General features: G+C 44.2%; 1 protein-coding gene across 5 annotated transcripts in view; it reads right to left on the minus strand.

The window, feature by feature from the left end:
• PACS2 (phosphofurin acidic cluster sorting protein 2) overlaps positions 1-17,002 on the minus strand; it is a 406,668-nt gene that overhangs the window by 163,696 nt on the left and 225,970 nt on the right. For all 5 annotated transcript variants that reach the window (XM_040333364.1, XM_040333363.1, XM_040333367.1 and 2 more), the window contains one exon: positions 7,889-7,993. In XM_040333364.1, coding sequence (XP_040189298.1) covers positions 7,889-7,993 — 105 coding nt within the window. The remainder of the gene's footprint in view (positions 1-7,888; positions 7,994-17,002) is intronic.

The raw sequence follows: 17,002 nt of genomic DNA on the forward strand, positions 1-17,002 counted from the left end.
TACTAGTAGGGCTGTTACTGATCAAAAATGTTGTGTTCGATTAATCGTTTTTTTTTTTTATCGATTAATCGACTAATTTTAATTATAACGCACATACAGATCCAACTACTTTTAGCTAATCTCCTAGCAGGCTGATTCCCAGTGCAGCTATGCTCTAACCAACAGCCCAGGCACGACTAAAGAATCAGATATGTTAAGCTGGGAAAAGGGTTTGGCAAAGACCTTCACAGTGGAAGTAAGTAAGGCTATTTACATAAGTTTCTGAGCCTCCTCATGCATTGACCATTGGGATGTATGTCAAAAAATGTATCAAAAATGGTACTTGACTCCCTATAGAGTGTCAAAAATCTTTCCCACAACTCCTAATCTGTGCTGGAGGTTGTGTGCACAGACGCTTATTCCATATAATGTAGAAGTGTTAACATACCCAGCCATTCTGGAAAAAAGTAGCAGGGTTAGTTAGAGAGGTCAAAGTTGACAAACTGTTAGGACCTGGGCTTAAACCTGGGACATCTGCTGTGTCTGGTGGTGACTCGCTGAGACACCTGGAATTCTGGACAGTTCCAGAGACAATTCCTTGAATGATCTGGTCCAAAATCTTGTTTGCCTTGAACCTTGAACTCTTTGCTCCTCCCATGATCTTCCTGATTTAAGCCATGTCTCTGCACTTCCTGGTCGCCAGAATATTGTTCCTTTACCAGCCAATATCTTGCTTTTGTCTCTCCTGCTGCCGACCATATCTTGGCTACCGTTCGTTACCAACATTTGGCTTGTTCCTGGACTACGCTTCTGCCGAATCCCAACCTACAACTATTTGTTACCAACTTTTGGCTTGTTTCTCGACTACGCTTCTGCTTGATCCCTACCTGCTATATCTGCTACTGGACCCCAGCTTGCACACCTCCTGGTGGGGCTATCCTAAGGACCGCAACCTGGTACTTACAGGCAGCAAAGCACATCTCCACCATCAGGAGTTCTGGTGTATACCGGTACGTGCTTAGACCCCGCACCTCAGGTGAACCTGTGTCATCAGCCAGGGTGACCTGTGTGAATACCTACTCCACTGCTATAGCTACTGGCCTCTGAATCTGACTCCAGACCATGACATAATATTCTGTCCCATAACATGGAGGCCGTTGTAGCAGCTGCTGTGGCTCCTCTCAGGATGCAAATCGCTGAGTTGCAGACATTTGGTGTTAACAACCAGGAATTTTTACAGGAGTTACAAATTAAAGTAAAAGGGCTACAAGAGAACATTCTTGATCTGCATAAAAAATTGCGGGACATTCGTCTTGAGACACTGCTGTCGTAGATACTAACGCACGAACATCCCTACCACTCGAGTTTAACGGAGACCGCCACCATTATAGAGGGTTCCTTAATCAATGTCGTATATACTTTCAGATGCAACCTGCTACAATTACTTCTGACAGGAAAAAGGTGCGGATTATTATCAACCTCCTTACTAAGGCTGGGTTCACACTGGTATGACAAACGCTCCGACATTGGGAGCTCATGTCGCATGACGTGTGAAAATCAATGTTTCCCTATGAGAGCCGTCTTGGTCCGACTTTGAAAATGCTCCCTGTACTACTTTGGTCCGACTTTGATCCTACTTCAGCCCAGTGAATATCAATGAAGTCGGCTCAAAGTAGGATCCTTGTCCCAACCATCTGACTTTTGACATCCGACATGGTGATTACAGCAGCAGTAAAAGGAATTTATCTCACACTCGGATTGTTTTCATTAGTCAAAGGACAAGTCAGACTATCACAAAGTCGGATCAAATAGTGTCTTGTTCATTCAAGTCGGATGGATGTAGGACCGATGTAGGACTGATGTCGCAGAGCAAAGTAGGATGATAGTCGTAGGACGGTCGTGTCATATCCACTTATGTGGAAAAAGATTATGATGTCATCCTGGATGATTTCAATTCTTGTGACTGCTATGAGCCAAGTTTTTGATGATCCTAACCGCTGTGCTACTGCGGAGGCAAAATTGCACAATTTACAGCAGGGCAGATGCTCTGTTGCAGAGTACACAACTGAATTCCGACATTGGATCTCAGATACCAATTGGAATCCAGCAGCGCAAAAGTCAGTTCCATCAAGGACTCTCGGAACAAGTAAAAGATGAGCTTGCCAGAGTAGAAAGTCCTGACGACCTTGAGGCTTTTATTAAATTATGTATTCAAATTGATCAAAGACTTACTGAAAAGAGATTGAAAATCCTAGTAAGTAATGGTGGCATTTGATTTTATACTACTCAGTATCCTCCTAAGGGTCCAAGAGTTCTCCCTGATTCTGACACTTCTGAATGCAGGTGGATGCTATTAAAAGATCTATTACTACTCAGGAGTAGGGATGAGCTTTGTGTTCGAGTCGAGCGTATGTTCCACTCGAACATCGTATGTTCGTCGAAATATGAACAAAACGGGTCGTTCACGCCAAATTTGAGTGACGCGCCACGGCCCATAATTCACTGCGGCATTGCTTGCTTATGATTGGCCAAGCATGCTCTATGACCCGCATGCTTGGCCAATCACAGCGCCGTCAGTAAAGAGCCACAATTGGCCAAAGCCAGGCCCGCGGGACACAGAGCCTCTATTCATTACATAGTGGGACGTCCCAGAGCAATGCTCAATGAAGGGCGGAAGACACAGATCCAAGCAGGCCATAAACGGCCCTAGACTGCTGCCTGCAGCACACTACGCCCGAAAGGAGAATCCTCATGTCCTCTTACATCTATTTGATAGAATTTGGTAAATGTATAGACAGAAGGCCAAGTTGCAGCTTTACAGATCTGAGCCATCAAAGCTTGGTGATGCACTGCCCATGAAGTGCTCATAGATCTGGTCAAGTGCGCCTTAACAGAAGAAGGAGGAATCTTGTTCCTTAAACCATAAGCTTGAAAAATTACTTGTCGAATCCATCGAGAAATGGTGGATTTTGAGGCCGCTTGTCCCTTCTTGGGACCATTTGGCAAAATAAACAAAACATCTGTTTTACATATCTGAGCCTGCAGATACGCCTTTACTGCTCTCACTACATCTAGAGAGTGCAATAAACTTTCATCCGCCGTCCGCAGATCAGGAAACAAGGAAGCCAAAACAATATCTTTATTCAAATGAAATACCGACCCCACCTTTGGTAAAAAGGTTGGATGGCGTCGTAGAACAATCTTGTCCTTGTGACAAATTAAATAAGGCTCTTTACAAGAAAGAGCTGCCAATTCTGATACTCCTCTAGCCGAAGAGATAGCAATCAAAAAGGCCAATATCCTGCTCAAAAGGATCAAAGTAATATGGCGAATAGGTTCAAAATGTTGCTTTTGCAACACTGACAATATCAAATTCAAATCCCATGGGCACAAGGGCGATTTGACTGGCGGATTAATCCGCAGTACTCCCTGGATGAAAGCCCGAACTAGGGAATGAGATGCCAGTGGTCTTTGAAAAAAAGACTGATTTGACCCTAAAATGGTACCAAGGGCTAATTTCACATCCACTCCTAGCTGACAAAAGGCGAGAATCCTACTTATGTCATACTTCTGAGGATTCCATTTCTTGGTTTCACACCAGGAAACATATGCCTTTCAGACTCTGTAGTAGATAAGCTTGGAGGCTGGTTTTCTAGCATTAATGAGTGTAGAAAGCACTGGACCCGAGACCCCTCGTTTCTTCAAAATGTGGGTCTCAGTAGCCAGACCGTCAAATTTAGCTTTTGTAAAGGAAGGATGGAACACTGGACCCTGCGACAGCAGGTTGTGACGAAGCGGAAGCTTCCAAGGTTTTCCTACCGCCAGCTTTATGATCTCAGCGTACCAGGGCCTTCTGGGCTAGTTTGGGGCCACTGGGATTACTGGTATTCCCTCCTTATTGATCCTGCAAAGTAGCCTTTGTAAGAGAGCGATCAGAGGAAATGCATAGATCAGTGTAAACTGATTCCAGGGAATTCTTAGAGCATCCAATCCGTAGGCCAGAGGGTCTCTTGTCCTGGATACAAAGTTGTCCAACTTCCTGTTGAACCTGGAAGCTAGCAGGTCTACATCCAGGGTCCCCCATCTCTGACATATTGCATGAAAGACAATGGGGTGGAAAGACCACTCTCCTGGTAACAGCTGCTGGTGGCTCAGATAGTCTGCTTGCCAATTTTCTACCCCTGGAATGAAGATAGCAGAGAGACCAGGAACATGATCTTCTGCCCATGCCAAAATCCGATTCACCTCTTTTTGAGCGCCCTGACTGCGGGTGCCTCCTTGGTGATTGTTGTAAGCTACTGCAGTAGCATTGTCGGATTGAATCTGAACTGGGTGGCCCTGTAACCTGCATGTCCAGGTTCTGAGGGCCAAGTCTACTGCCCGCATTTCCAGTATGTTGATGCGCAGGTTCACTTCGGTCTTGGCCCAGGTTCTTTGGGCTGAAGCTTCTTCTAACACTGCTCCCCAGTCCATTAGGCTGGCATCTGTAGACACCACCTTCCAGGTGACTGGGAGAAAGGATTTTCCTTTTCTCAAGTTCTTGGTTTTTAACCACCAACTGTGGGTATGGAGTTGGGTGTATGGGATTGTATTGTGTTTTTTATTTTGTTTGTTTATTTTTTTGAGGTTGAACTGGATGGACTTGTGTCTTTTTTCAACCTGACTAACTATGTAACTATGTAACTGAAGCTTTGGCGCACTTGTGTAGACAGGCACATGGGTAAATCCAGAGATTGGATCTTCCTGTTCCAGGCGGCTAAAATACTGCCTTGAAGTAGTCTTAAATGAAACTGTGCGTAAGGGACAGCCTCGAAAGAGCCACCATCTTCCCTAGTAGCCTCATGCAAAAGCGAATAGACGGCCCGTAAAATACCCGGGGCGCGGTAGCCACACCAAAGGGCAGAGCCACAAACTCGAAGTGGCGATGTTCTACCACGAACCTTTGGAATTTTTGGCGAGTGGGATGGATAGGCACATGTAAAATATGTGTCCTTGATATCTATAGACATTAATTCTCTGCCTTGTAAGGTGGCGACCACCTATCGAATAGTTTCCATTCGGAAATGGCGGATGTTCAGAAGCTGATTTAGAGATCTTAGATCCAGGATGGGTCTGACGTCTCCGTTTGGTTTTGGAATCACAAAGAGGTTTGAATAAAAGCCTGAACCTTGCTCTTTTAGGCGTACTTCAGTGATCACCCATTGGGACAGCAAGTGATCCAATCCTTGGAAGAAGGGCGCTCTTTTTAGTGGATCTTTGGAGAGCCTTGAGCTTTGGAACTGAGAAGATGGGATCTCTTGAAATTCCAGCTTGTTCCCTAGGGATACTGTGGATACTACCCATCTGTCTTGGATTTCTGTCTGCCATGCCGCTGAAAACTGCCGAAGCCATCCCCCACTCGGCCGAGCGGGGGTGCCTCTTCATAAAGAGGCTTTGGGGTTTTGCTTGTTAGCTTTTGGACCCCACGGTTTCTTGTTCTTATGGGCCTGGTCTTCTTTAGCCTTTGTGGCTGGCTGAAAATGATAGATCTACCAGGAGCCGGGTAGAGAGAATGCTTAAAACAAGGACGCTTGTTTTTCTTCTTCTCTTGCAGCAGGGTAGTTTTACCACTCGATATCTTTTGGATATATTTTTCCAAATCATCCCCAAAGAGGGGACGAGATGCCTGTTGGATAGAATCTCTAATGGCATCCACTGTAAAACATAAGACCCTAGGCATATCCTCCCAAAATTTGATCTGTTCCGAAGCCAGATCTTTCATCCCCTGAGGTACGTCCATGATGGGAGAGGTTATATGGAGGGGAACTATATTTGATTGGTTGTGCCAGTGTCCAATCACCTCTGGTGACCATACAACCCACTATGTAATGAATAGAGGCTATGTGTCCCCTGGTGTACGATAAATAAATTAAACATTTTCCTTGTCTTGCAAAACGCTCTGAAACCAAGTTACTCTCAAACCAAACCATTCTTTATCAAATTGTTATCCCTATAGGGCTTATTGTTGAAAGTGATAAAAAAAAACCTTGCTCTGCTTTGCTGGACTCAGGGGCCAGGGAAAACTTAATGGACAATAAATTTGCCCAAAATAATAACATTCAAATAAGAAATAAACTTGCCCCTGTTGATATGGAAACTGTGAAAGGCCCCCCCTTTGTCTTCAGGACCTTATACCCAGGGCTGGGCTCCCTTTGCCTGGGACTATCAGAAAGTACCAACAGACAGCTCTGAATTGTCAGCTGAAGTGTCAGCAATTGATTTAATTGACCTTTTATCAGAGGATGTTATCTATGATAAGTCACCTGCGAAGGTGTTGGCACCAGCCCATGCCCTTGACTTTTAGCACTTCCAGAGACTGAGGATTAAATAGACGTTTTTGTAGAGGAGGGACCACCTAGAAACCCCCAGCAGAAGTGCTGGCAGCAGGACAGAGTACTGCAGACCCCTTCTCCACACCCGTGGCAATTTTGGAGGCCCGAGGTGAGGAGGTGGTGTTTCTTCTTCCCCAGTGGATTGCAGATATGCAGGGAGGGGAAGCTGCTATTCTTCCTCCCAAACAAAGATTTGTGCACCTGGGAGACAATAACAGAGAAAGGGAGTTTCAGCAGCAGACAGCGCCCCAGAATTATGACACCAACCCAGCTGAAGTGCTGGCAGCCGGATAGAGGGTCTAAGACTCCCTGCTCCACACCTGTGGCAGTTCTGGAGGCGCAGGGTGAGGAGGTGGCAGTCGCTCTCAAGCTGCAGATTAGGATCCAAGGTGAAAATGCAGTCGGCACCTCACAATTGCAGCTTGATCTGGCGTTGATGGATGGGCCTGCGGCCTCCCCTATCAGAAAACCAGCAGAAGTGCTGGCAACAGGGCAGAGTGCTACCAACTTCTGCCCAGCACCGGCAACAACTGCGGAGTTCCAGGGAGCCAGGGCAGTTGGCATCTCTCCCCAACAGTTAGCTGAAGCAGATGATGTAGGGAAGCTCCTATGCCCAGCTGAACCGCTGGCCTCTGCCTTCCACTAACAAAGGATGGATTTCCTGTGAAAGTTGATGCGACTACGGTCTCCACTTGTATACCCCAGGGAGGCTGGGCAGTCAGCCCAGATCCCTGTCTTCTCTCCAGCGGCTGAAGTGACTGCAGGGGGAAGGACCAGTTTGCACTTCCCCCCAGCAGCGGGTATGTTCTATGAGAGATATATATATATGACTATTCTTGGTTTGTTTGATTCTGAACTCAACATGTTAAATGAAAGAGCTGATCACATTGGCCTCTGTACAATGTTGGAGCTCCTGCTATTATGAGAAGGTGTCCTGTGTTCATACTTATGATAATGTATAATCTACTGTGTGAAGCTCGATGACAACAAGTCTGACCTGTAGTGAAATCCTGATCACAGCAATGGCCAGGTGGGCATGGAGTCACATTGGCTGCTTTAAGGGATTAGTTAATTAGCTCATGTTAATTTATGTTTCTGGTTACAGTTGTATTGTTAGAGTAATATGAACAGGAAGGGGGGTGGACCTCCTCTTCAACTGTATACAAGACTGTATTCTTGTTATAATAAACAGTTATTGGTGAGCAACCAAGCAAGTATTGTGTTGGTTGTGGTTGTCAGCGGTTGGAATATCAGATATCTATATTTAGACTTGGAGGAAGCGGTATATGACCGAAGCACTCAGGTGGAGTGTGGGACCTTTCGCTACAGTGAAAAAGTGATGTGATCCTTTTGTCCGATTGTCTGTGAAATGGATGTGTAATTCTCAGGGTTTTATGGATAGAAATGCATATCTTTTGGCAGGAAAAACATTCCCTAAAATGTATTTCAAGTCTGTATTAGGTGGTCTGCCCACAGTTCAGCTTTAATGTTCTAATTTTTGCATTTTATCACATGTATACATTTATATAGTGACTTACCTGGCCCTGCCAGTCAGAAGTGTTTACAAGAATGATGTTTTCAGGAAGATGGTCATCGGCAACCAGGATATGATTTAACTGATCATAAACTGTTTTTCTGGGTATCTAAGTATTACAAAACATTAACACAAACATAAAATAAATATACCAACACAAATAATTTAATGCAACAATGCATGCTTTATTAAAAAATAAACATCTATCTTAGCAAAAAAAATGAACGAGGAGAACTCTAGTTTTTAGAATATATCAAAAAGTAAAGATGTGCCAATAAAACTGCACTGTACTATAATGTTTAAACATGTGTGCAGAAATAGAGTGGCTAGCATAAACTGCATCGATCTTCAATAATACCAAAGCTGGTTTCCAGAAATGAGCAGCAAGTAAAATCCTGCTTCAGTAATCTGCATACCTGTTCCCAACCAACACAGCAAGTGCTAAAGCTTGAGAGTCAATATTACAGCCTGCAAACCAGCATTTTCAGAGAAAAGATCAGTAAAGGCAGCCACCATAGTTCTCGCAGCAAAAAATAGATTTTTGTAATCGGCATATTTTTTTTTTTTTTTTACTTCATAGAAGCTTTTCTTTATGACGGATTGGTTTTATGTCACGACCTACAGAAGTAGGACATTAGGTGCAACTAAATTTGTGCTGGTGTTTACCAGTTGTGTGCCAGCATTTAGCAGCGAACAGCAGGTTAAGGAGTGGGAGCTGCCACATACTTAACAACCAATGGCTCATGAGCTGTCCAGCAGGATTCCCCAGAGACAGCGGAATGTAAACAAAATAATTAAAAGTGAAAAATTAATATACAAACCAAAATATACCAAACCTCAAAGAGTAGCAGCCGACATTAAAGAAGTGTCCCCACAAAACAGATTAATATAATGAAATAACAATGATCACATATTCAATAAATAAATCAGTTCCATAATTAAAGTCCAATCAATGAAATAACAATCCAAATTCATATAAGTGCCAAAAAGTGCATGTGCAAAAAATAAAAAATAAAAGTCCTTGATTCTAATAAAAAAAAGTCCACATGCAATCATAAAATGTTGATAGTAGATGTGTAGCAATCAAGTGCAGGGAAAAAACAAATTCTTATAACCTGTATTCACACTTGCTTCCACCATCCGTAATACACCAATAGCTTGCCCCAGCCTCTGACCTCAAATAAAGACCCCAGCAGATCTAGTAACCCTTCTGGTAATTGTGATCTTTGATAGCGGTTTCCGCTCCACTCTTAGAGCACCAAACCAGGCAAAGGTGTAAGCAGTGGATAGGAATATGTCATCCTTAGTCTGCTCCACTCTCCTCCATTCAAGCAAACTTACATTTAAAATTAGAACATTTAGCATCAATAGATTTAAAGACTTCCGACAAAAGAATGTCGACATTAAGAAAAGAAAAGCAATGTGCCCTCCCCTCTCAATCCAGGGCCTGTTCCCCACAACCCTGGATCAGTGGTTGTGGGGGTGACTTATCGGAATCTGGAAGCCCCCATGTGAATGGTCAATATCACCCCTTGTGGTGATATTGACCAGGCATGTCTATTACCATACCCATTTACATGGTGAACGGGGCGTAATCTGGAGGCCTGGTATGGATTTGGGGGGGGCCTACACTTTTTTTTTTATGTATTTTTTTTTTTTTACATTTAGCTGTCATCAGGGAATCCCACTGAGAGCTGATGAGTCATTGGTTGTTAAGGATCATTCGGCCACCCGTTTCTTCACAACCCGCTATTCACTGGTTGTTAAAGTGGAGTTTCCATCAAAAATATAACCGATTTATATTGTAGCTTAGACGATAAAATAATAATAATAATTTTTACTCACCTCGAAATGCCTGTTGCTATGCGGTCCCATGAAATCTGCCTTCCTATTTACCTCGGATCCTGACATCAGCTCCCTCGGCTCCCAGGATGCCGTGCGCTTCCCCTGTGTCTCCTGGCTTGTTGACGATTATGGGTTTCCATCACAATGGCGTGCACTTTCGCCGCCGCTCGTTGTGATGGCAACCCAAGTGTTTGACAGCGTGGCGCTGCAGTTCTATTGCGGGACGGGCGGCCCTTTCATCTAGTCATCCACAGTATTCCCAGAAGTGATTGCTTGTGGGCTTCACAATGCCCACAAGCAAAATGAGAACGTTCTGCAGACAACAATATAAAGTGTTCCTTTTGAATAACTTGGCGGAACGGCGGGACTTTTTTAAATAGTAAGTGACACTATATTGACATTTACAACGAGAGATGAAAGCAGATATATTTAAAAATTGAAAAATGTGATGGGAACCCCGCTTTAAAAATGCCGGTGACCGCCTGCTCCTTAACAACCATGTTGTTTAATGAAGTGAAAAAAATGCTTGGTTCCCGTACTTAGCAGCTCTTAGCAGTGTTTAGTAGCCTGTAGAAGCATTCAGCATTTTCTCTGACAGAAAATAGCTCCCAAAAACCAAATACCTTTTTTTCCTGCTCCCAAATGCTGAGCTTATCCAAAGTGTGCATGGACACAAATGATAAAATTTTTTGCTCCTAAGGACATCCAAAAAAAAAACAAAAAAAAAAACTAAACGCTTCTAGCAGCAGCATTTTTTTTTTGTATTTCCTTAAATAACCAAAAGTTGTATTATACATACCACAACAAGAGTACTGCAAAAATACAATTACATCGGAATGATGCTGGCGACATACACAGCATCAGAACTACACAAGTAGCTCAAACAAAACAGAGCATGTGGGTAGGAGACATATAAAAAAAAAGCACAATGGAGAATATCTCCAGGATTCCCAACATATAGAGGATTGCCTCAACTTAGTGATGCAACCTTGTGAAATATAGTGAAAGAGTACCGGGCTATGAGAGAACCCCGGTGGCTAGTAAATCCCAATAAAGACATAAAGTCTAAACTTCTTAATCAAGTGCACAATAACAGCAAAGAACTGCATGAAAAAGTTTCCAAGCTGACTGAAAGGGTATATACAAGGGGGAAAAAGAGAAGCATGGGGGGAAATAGATAGGAAAGGACAACAATTGGAGAAAATAAACACACATAGCATAGGGAAGAAAAGGCATAAGACATAAGCAAGAGGAAAAAAGACAACAAAAGTGAATTCTTTCACTCAGGGCCTTAACCACTTGACGCCCGCCATATAGCAAAATGACGACGGCAAAGTGGTTTCAATATCCTGACTGGATGTCATATGTTAGACGTGAGTAGAGGAGAGCCGATCGGCTGCTCCTCTGACAGGGGGGGTTTGTGCTAATCGATTATCAGCACAGCCCCCCCCCGAGGATGCCCACACTGGACTACCAGGGATGCCACCAGACCACCAGGGATGCCCACCACAGGTATGCCACCATATACCACCAGGGATGCCAATCAGAAATGAATAATGGATGCCAATCAGTGCCCACAATGGGCATCACTGATTGGCAGGCATTGTTTGGCACTGATTGGCATCCATTAGTACAACACATTACAGTACATCAGTGCCACCTATCAGTGCCCATCTGTGCCACCTATCAGTGCCAATTCGTGCCCATCCGTGTCGCCTATCCGTGCCGATCCATGTCGCCTATCCATGCCCATCCGTGTCGCCTATCATGTTTTAATTTTTTTAGCAGAAAATAAAAATCCCAGAGGTGATCAAATATCATCAAAAGAAAGCTCTATTTGTGGGAACAAAATTATAAAAATTTAGTTTGGGTACAGTGTTACATGACCGCGCAATTGTCATTCAAAGTGCAACAGCGCAGAAAGCTGAAAATTGGTCTGGGCAGGAGGGTGTATAAGTGCCCTGTATTGAAGTGGTTAAAACAAGTTCCAGGGGAAATCAGCCAGTATTTGAAACTTCCTGTAAATAGGGATCCGTAAAGACAAAATATTGCCACAGCCTCCAAGTGTCACAAAAGCACTCCTCCCGGTTATTGAGCGTAGCCGTAAGGTCTTCCACGTTCCATAGTTAAAGCGGATGTGCCATGGGAAAAAAATATTAAAAGGCAGCAGCTACAAATACTGCAGCTGCTGACTTTTAATATTAGGACACTTACCTGTCCTGGAGTCCAGCGCCGATCGCAGCATAGGACGAGCGATCGCTCGTCTCTCTGCTGCTCCCCCCGCCATCCACGCTGAGGGAACCAGAAGTGAAGCACTGCGGCTTCACTGCCCGGTTCCCTACGGCGCATACGCGAGTCGCGCCGCGCCCGCCGATTGGCTCCCGCTGTGTGCTGGGAATGGGTAAACTGTATAGCAAGGTCAGATTCCCACTGTAAAATGTAGCACAAATAGTAGAAAGGCTGGGTCGAATCGGTTCCCTTCTATGACAAATACTCTCCAGCTAAGCCGACAAGAGATGCCTGGCAAACGGGAGCATTGGCAGAGAAAGTGCCGAAGCTGGAGACCACTCCAAAAGTCTCAGGGGGGTCCTACAGCAGTTGCAAGTGCCTAGGATGAAAGTTTGCCATCTGACCCCAAGAAGTCCCAGAGATGAAGACGACTGCCCGGCAACAGGCGGAGGAACTGGGGGTTCTGGAGACCGGGCTTGAAATCCAGGATTGGCCAAAATATGAACCATGTCTCAGGGAATCCCTGAGAGACATCTGGCACATAGATGCGCACAGAACTTTCCGTAGTACAGCTAACAGGCGTGCGCATGCACTCAGGAGTCCGTGATTGCGTGCACGCGCACAGGCTTAATTCCTCTTGGCACCAGGCGGCCTATTTAAAGGGAGTCTATCCTTCTATGGTTTGCTGACTAATCTTCAGATGTGCCCTGTATCCTGATCTGATCCTGTGTGCTCTTCCAGTTTATGACTCAGCTTGCGCCTGACCTTGGCTCTGTGATCTGTTCCTGTGCTGTTACCACCTCTGACCCCGGCTCCGTTGCTGACTCTGGTTTTGTTTATGATTTGGTACCTCACTGCCCGCCTGCCAACAACCCTGGCTATTCCTGAGACTCTGCTTCTGTCTACATTCCTGTCTACTATTAACCCTTGGTTGCCTGCCTGGCTGTCTCCAGCTCCAGTTCCGGAACCTTCCTCATCGGGCATGTGTGTCCCTTTTGTTCTTTGGCTTCCTCTGTCTCATCTTCAGCGAAGCCAGGACAGGAGATATAAGAGAGGTCGCCCTTGTCAACGCAGCGGTTTTGTGGACTAGTTTTGAAGCCCAGCATAATCTCTCTCTTTGTACGAAGAGACAAGGTTTTGTGGTTCATCTCGCTGATGGTTCTGGCATTAATTCTGGCCCAGTAACACAAGAAACGGCTCCTATCATTTGCTCTTCTTCTACCGGCCACCAAGAATTCTTATGAATAGATGTCGTCACGTCACCCATGTTCCCCATCATTCTGCGTATGCCTTGGCTTAAGGTGCATACCCCAGCATCAACTGGCTCATGGGGGAGGTCCTCTTCTCTTCTCCTTACTGCCTGGTACATGGTATTTCTTAAGACACACACCTCTACCCCTCTCCTGGTCATCCAGCCTGATCATGAAATGTCGAAACTTGCCTGCAGCATACCACAAATTTCTTGACATCTTCAATACAAAGAATGCGAACACACTCCCTCCTCACCGGGCCTATGACTGCCCCATTGAGTTGCTGCCCAGGGCTGAAATATCATTTGGCCGTATTTACCATCTTTCTGAACTTGAATTAGAAACCCTCCGTCACTACATCGATGAGAGCTTGGAGAAGGGATTCATTTGACCGTCAACTTCCCCTGCAGGAGCCTGGCATGTTTATTTGCATCTTTTTTGTCGAAAAGAAAGATCATACCCTCAGACCCTGCATAGACTACCGAGACCTTAACAAAATAACGGTTAAAAACCACTACCTCCGATTCCTGTACTTTTCCAGAGATTGCAGGGGGCCCAAGTATTTTCTAAGGGAGGGAGACTAATGGGAAGACTGCATTTCGAACACTACGTATATCTTGTCATGCCGTTTGGCCTCGGCAACGCCTCCGCCACGGTTCAATATTTTGTTAATGATATTTTTTGGGACTACCAAGACTTATTCATTATTGTCTATCTGGATGACATCCTCATTAGGGATGAGCCGAACGCAACGCCCTGCCCTCCCCCCTCGGTTCGGTTCGCAGCAGAACATGCAAACAGGCAAAATATTTGTTCGAACACGCGAACACCGTTAAAGTCTATGGGACACGAACGTTAAAAATCTAAGGTGCTAATTTTAAAGGTTAATATGCAAGGTAATGTCATAAAAAGTGTTTGGGGACATGGGTCCTGCCCCAGGGGACATGAAACAATGCAAAAAAAAAGTTTTTTCGGGAGCAGTGATTTTAATAATGCTTAAAGTGAAACAATAAAAGTTTAAATTTCATACCTGGGGGTGTCTATAGTATGCTTGTAAAGTAGCGCATGTTTCCCGTGTTTAGAACTGTAGCTGCACAAAATGAAATTTCTAAAGGAAAAAAAGTAATTCAAAACTACTCGCGGCTATAATGAATTGTCGAGTCCCAGCAATACAGATACAAGTAATTGAAAAAAATGGCATGGGTTCCCCCCAGTCCATTACCAGGCCCTTTGGGTCTGGTATGAATATTAAGGTGAACCCCAAACCAATTTACTTTTTAAAAAATGCGCGGAGGTCCCCCCAAAATTCATACCAGACCCTTCAGGTCTGGTATGGATTTTAAGGGGAACCATGTGCCAAAATGAAAAAAAAATGGCATGGGGTTCCCCCCAAAAATCCATACCAGACCCTTATCCAAGCACGCAACCTAACAGGCCGCAGGAAAAGAGGGGGGGACGAGAGAGCGGCCCCTCCTCCTGAACCGTACCAGGCCACATGCCCTCAACATGGGGATGATGTCTCTATGTTGATAGGGACAAGGGCCTCATCCTCACATGCCTTGACCGGTGGTTGTGGGGGTCTGCAGGCGGGGAGCTTATCGGAATCTGGAAGCCCCCTATGTGAATTGGTAACAGGGTATTTTGTACCCCTACCTTTTCACAAACAAAGTGACAAAAATTTTAAAAAAGTCCTTTAATAAAAAAGACAAAAATATATTCCCGCGATAATCCTTTCAGGACCCGATGATACACGCCGCCATGATCGTTGCAGCCTCCATAGAAGGCCTGCCGAATGACGCACAACCCGCCTGACAGCTCTTAAATAGCCGAGGGCAGGGCCACCAGTGACGTACGCGGGGTCAGGGTCATCCACGCACGTGATGGGTGGCCCCGCCCTCAGCTATATAAGAGCTGTCAGGCTGGACAGCGTCATTCGTTGGGTGCCTCCCATGGATGCAGGATCGTGTCGGTGGCGTACAAATGGCCATGTAGTTACCTTTCAAATCTGAACAAAAGCAGAATAGTGAAACGCTCAGGACATGCTAAACTGCGCAGTAACTGGGAATGGAGCTTCTCGGCCCAACAGGGCATAGGCCTGAATCACCGTTTCACAAACCTACCTAGATATAGTGGAAGACCCTACTCCTGAGGGCACTAGGATAAAACTGAACCCTGTATTTCAGATGGAGGCTTTGGCCACCACCAGAGGGCTGCCCCTTTGGAGTTTTGTTTTTTATTTAGTTGCACATAGTGTCCTGCTCCTGAAGGTGGTGACATCAAACCCATCCGGCAAAAGAAAAGTCCTTCCGTGAATGAAAATTAATTGTCACAGCTTACAAATCCTTAGATATGGTGGCTGCAGTAGTTTTCTTACTTAAAATGGTTCTAAAGCAGAAGGGTTTTTTTTTTTTTTTCATGACCAGGCCATTTTTTGTGATATGGCACTGCGTTACTTTAACTGACAATTGCGTGGTCGTGCAACGCTTTAACCAAATAAAATTGGTGTCCTTTTTTTCCACAAATAGAGCTTTTTCTTTTGATTTTTTTTATTTAATTTGCACTATAAACAATTTTTTTTTTACTTTTTGATATAAAACATATCCAATAAAAAAAATAAAAAAAAATCTAATTTCGGCATAAATATATGCCAATGTGTATTCTGCTACATGTTTTTGGTAAAAAAAAAAATAAAAAAAACACAATAAGTGTATATTGATCGGTTTGCGCAAAAGTTACAGAATCTACAAACTATGGGATAGATTTATGGAATTTTTCATTTATTTTTACTAGCAATGGTGACTTATAGCAGGACTGACATTGTAGGGGACACATCGGATACTGACACTTTTTGGGGACAAGTCACACTAATATAGTAATTAGTGCTAAAAATGTGCACTGTCGCTGTACCAATAACACTGCAATCAAAGGGTTAAATGTGTTCCTAGGGGGTGCTTGCTAACTGTGTGGGGAGTGTTTGTACTGTGGGAAGGCAGAGATCCATGTCCCTGCTTAGCAAAAACACAGGATCACTACCTCCCCTTCTCACATAACAGTGGTCTGCCTTGTTTACAAAAGCAGGCCTCCTTTCTGTCTCTCTCGGCAACCCACTGGTGTCCAATGACAGCGGGAGTGGGTCGAAGTTGGCGCATGTTGCGCGCGACCCAGACCTAGAAGTGCAGAATCACGTGCAGGTACGTGATCGAAACGAAAACAATTAATTAAATGTGTGTTCTAGAGTTCATATAAAAAAGTACTCCAATAGTTATCTTTTGATATAGTTTAATTTTCACAATTTCACTAGATATGAAGAACTAAAACAGCACACCATGTGGTTATATTTTATATATATATATATATATATATTTAAATACTTCTGGAGTATTCAAGTAATTTTTGAGTGCAGCAGTTACCTATATTTTAAACAATTTGTGGCCAAGAACCTTTTAGTATCGTTACCAAAAAAATAATAATGAAAAAAAAAAAAAATTATAAAAAAAATTAAGTTGAACCCAAACACACAGAATCCCCTCACCCATGTATGTAAATGCATGCCGGGGGCCCCTACACACGAAAATGTTGATTGCGATACACGTTACATATTGTCGTGCATGCTGGGATGAGCACAATAATTCTAGCACCATCATGCCTGTGCAATGCTAAACTGATGACCTATAGGGAGATTTTAAAGGTTCACCTATGGAAACTATAAACTACTGAAGTTTGTCAGTGGCGCATGCAAATTTAACCACTTCAGTCCTGGACCATTTGGCTGGCCAAAGACCAGAGCAATTTTT

This window comes from Rana temporaria, chromosome 13, assembly GCF_905171775.1.
Source record: "Rana temporaria chromosome 13, aRanTem1.1, whole genome shotgun sequence".
NCBI lineage: Eukaryota > Metazoa > Chordata > Amphibia > Anura > Ranidae > Rana > Rana temporaria.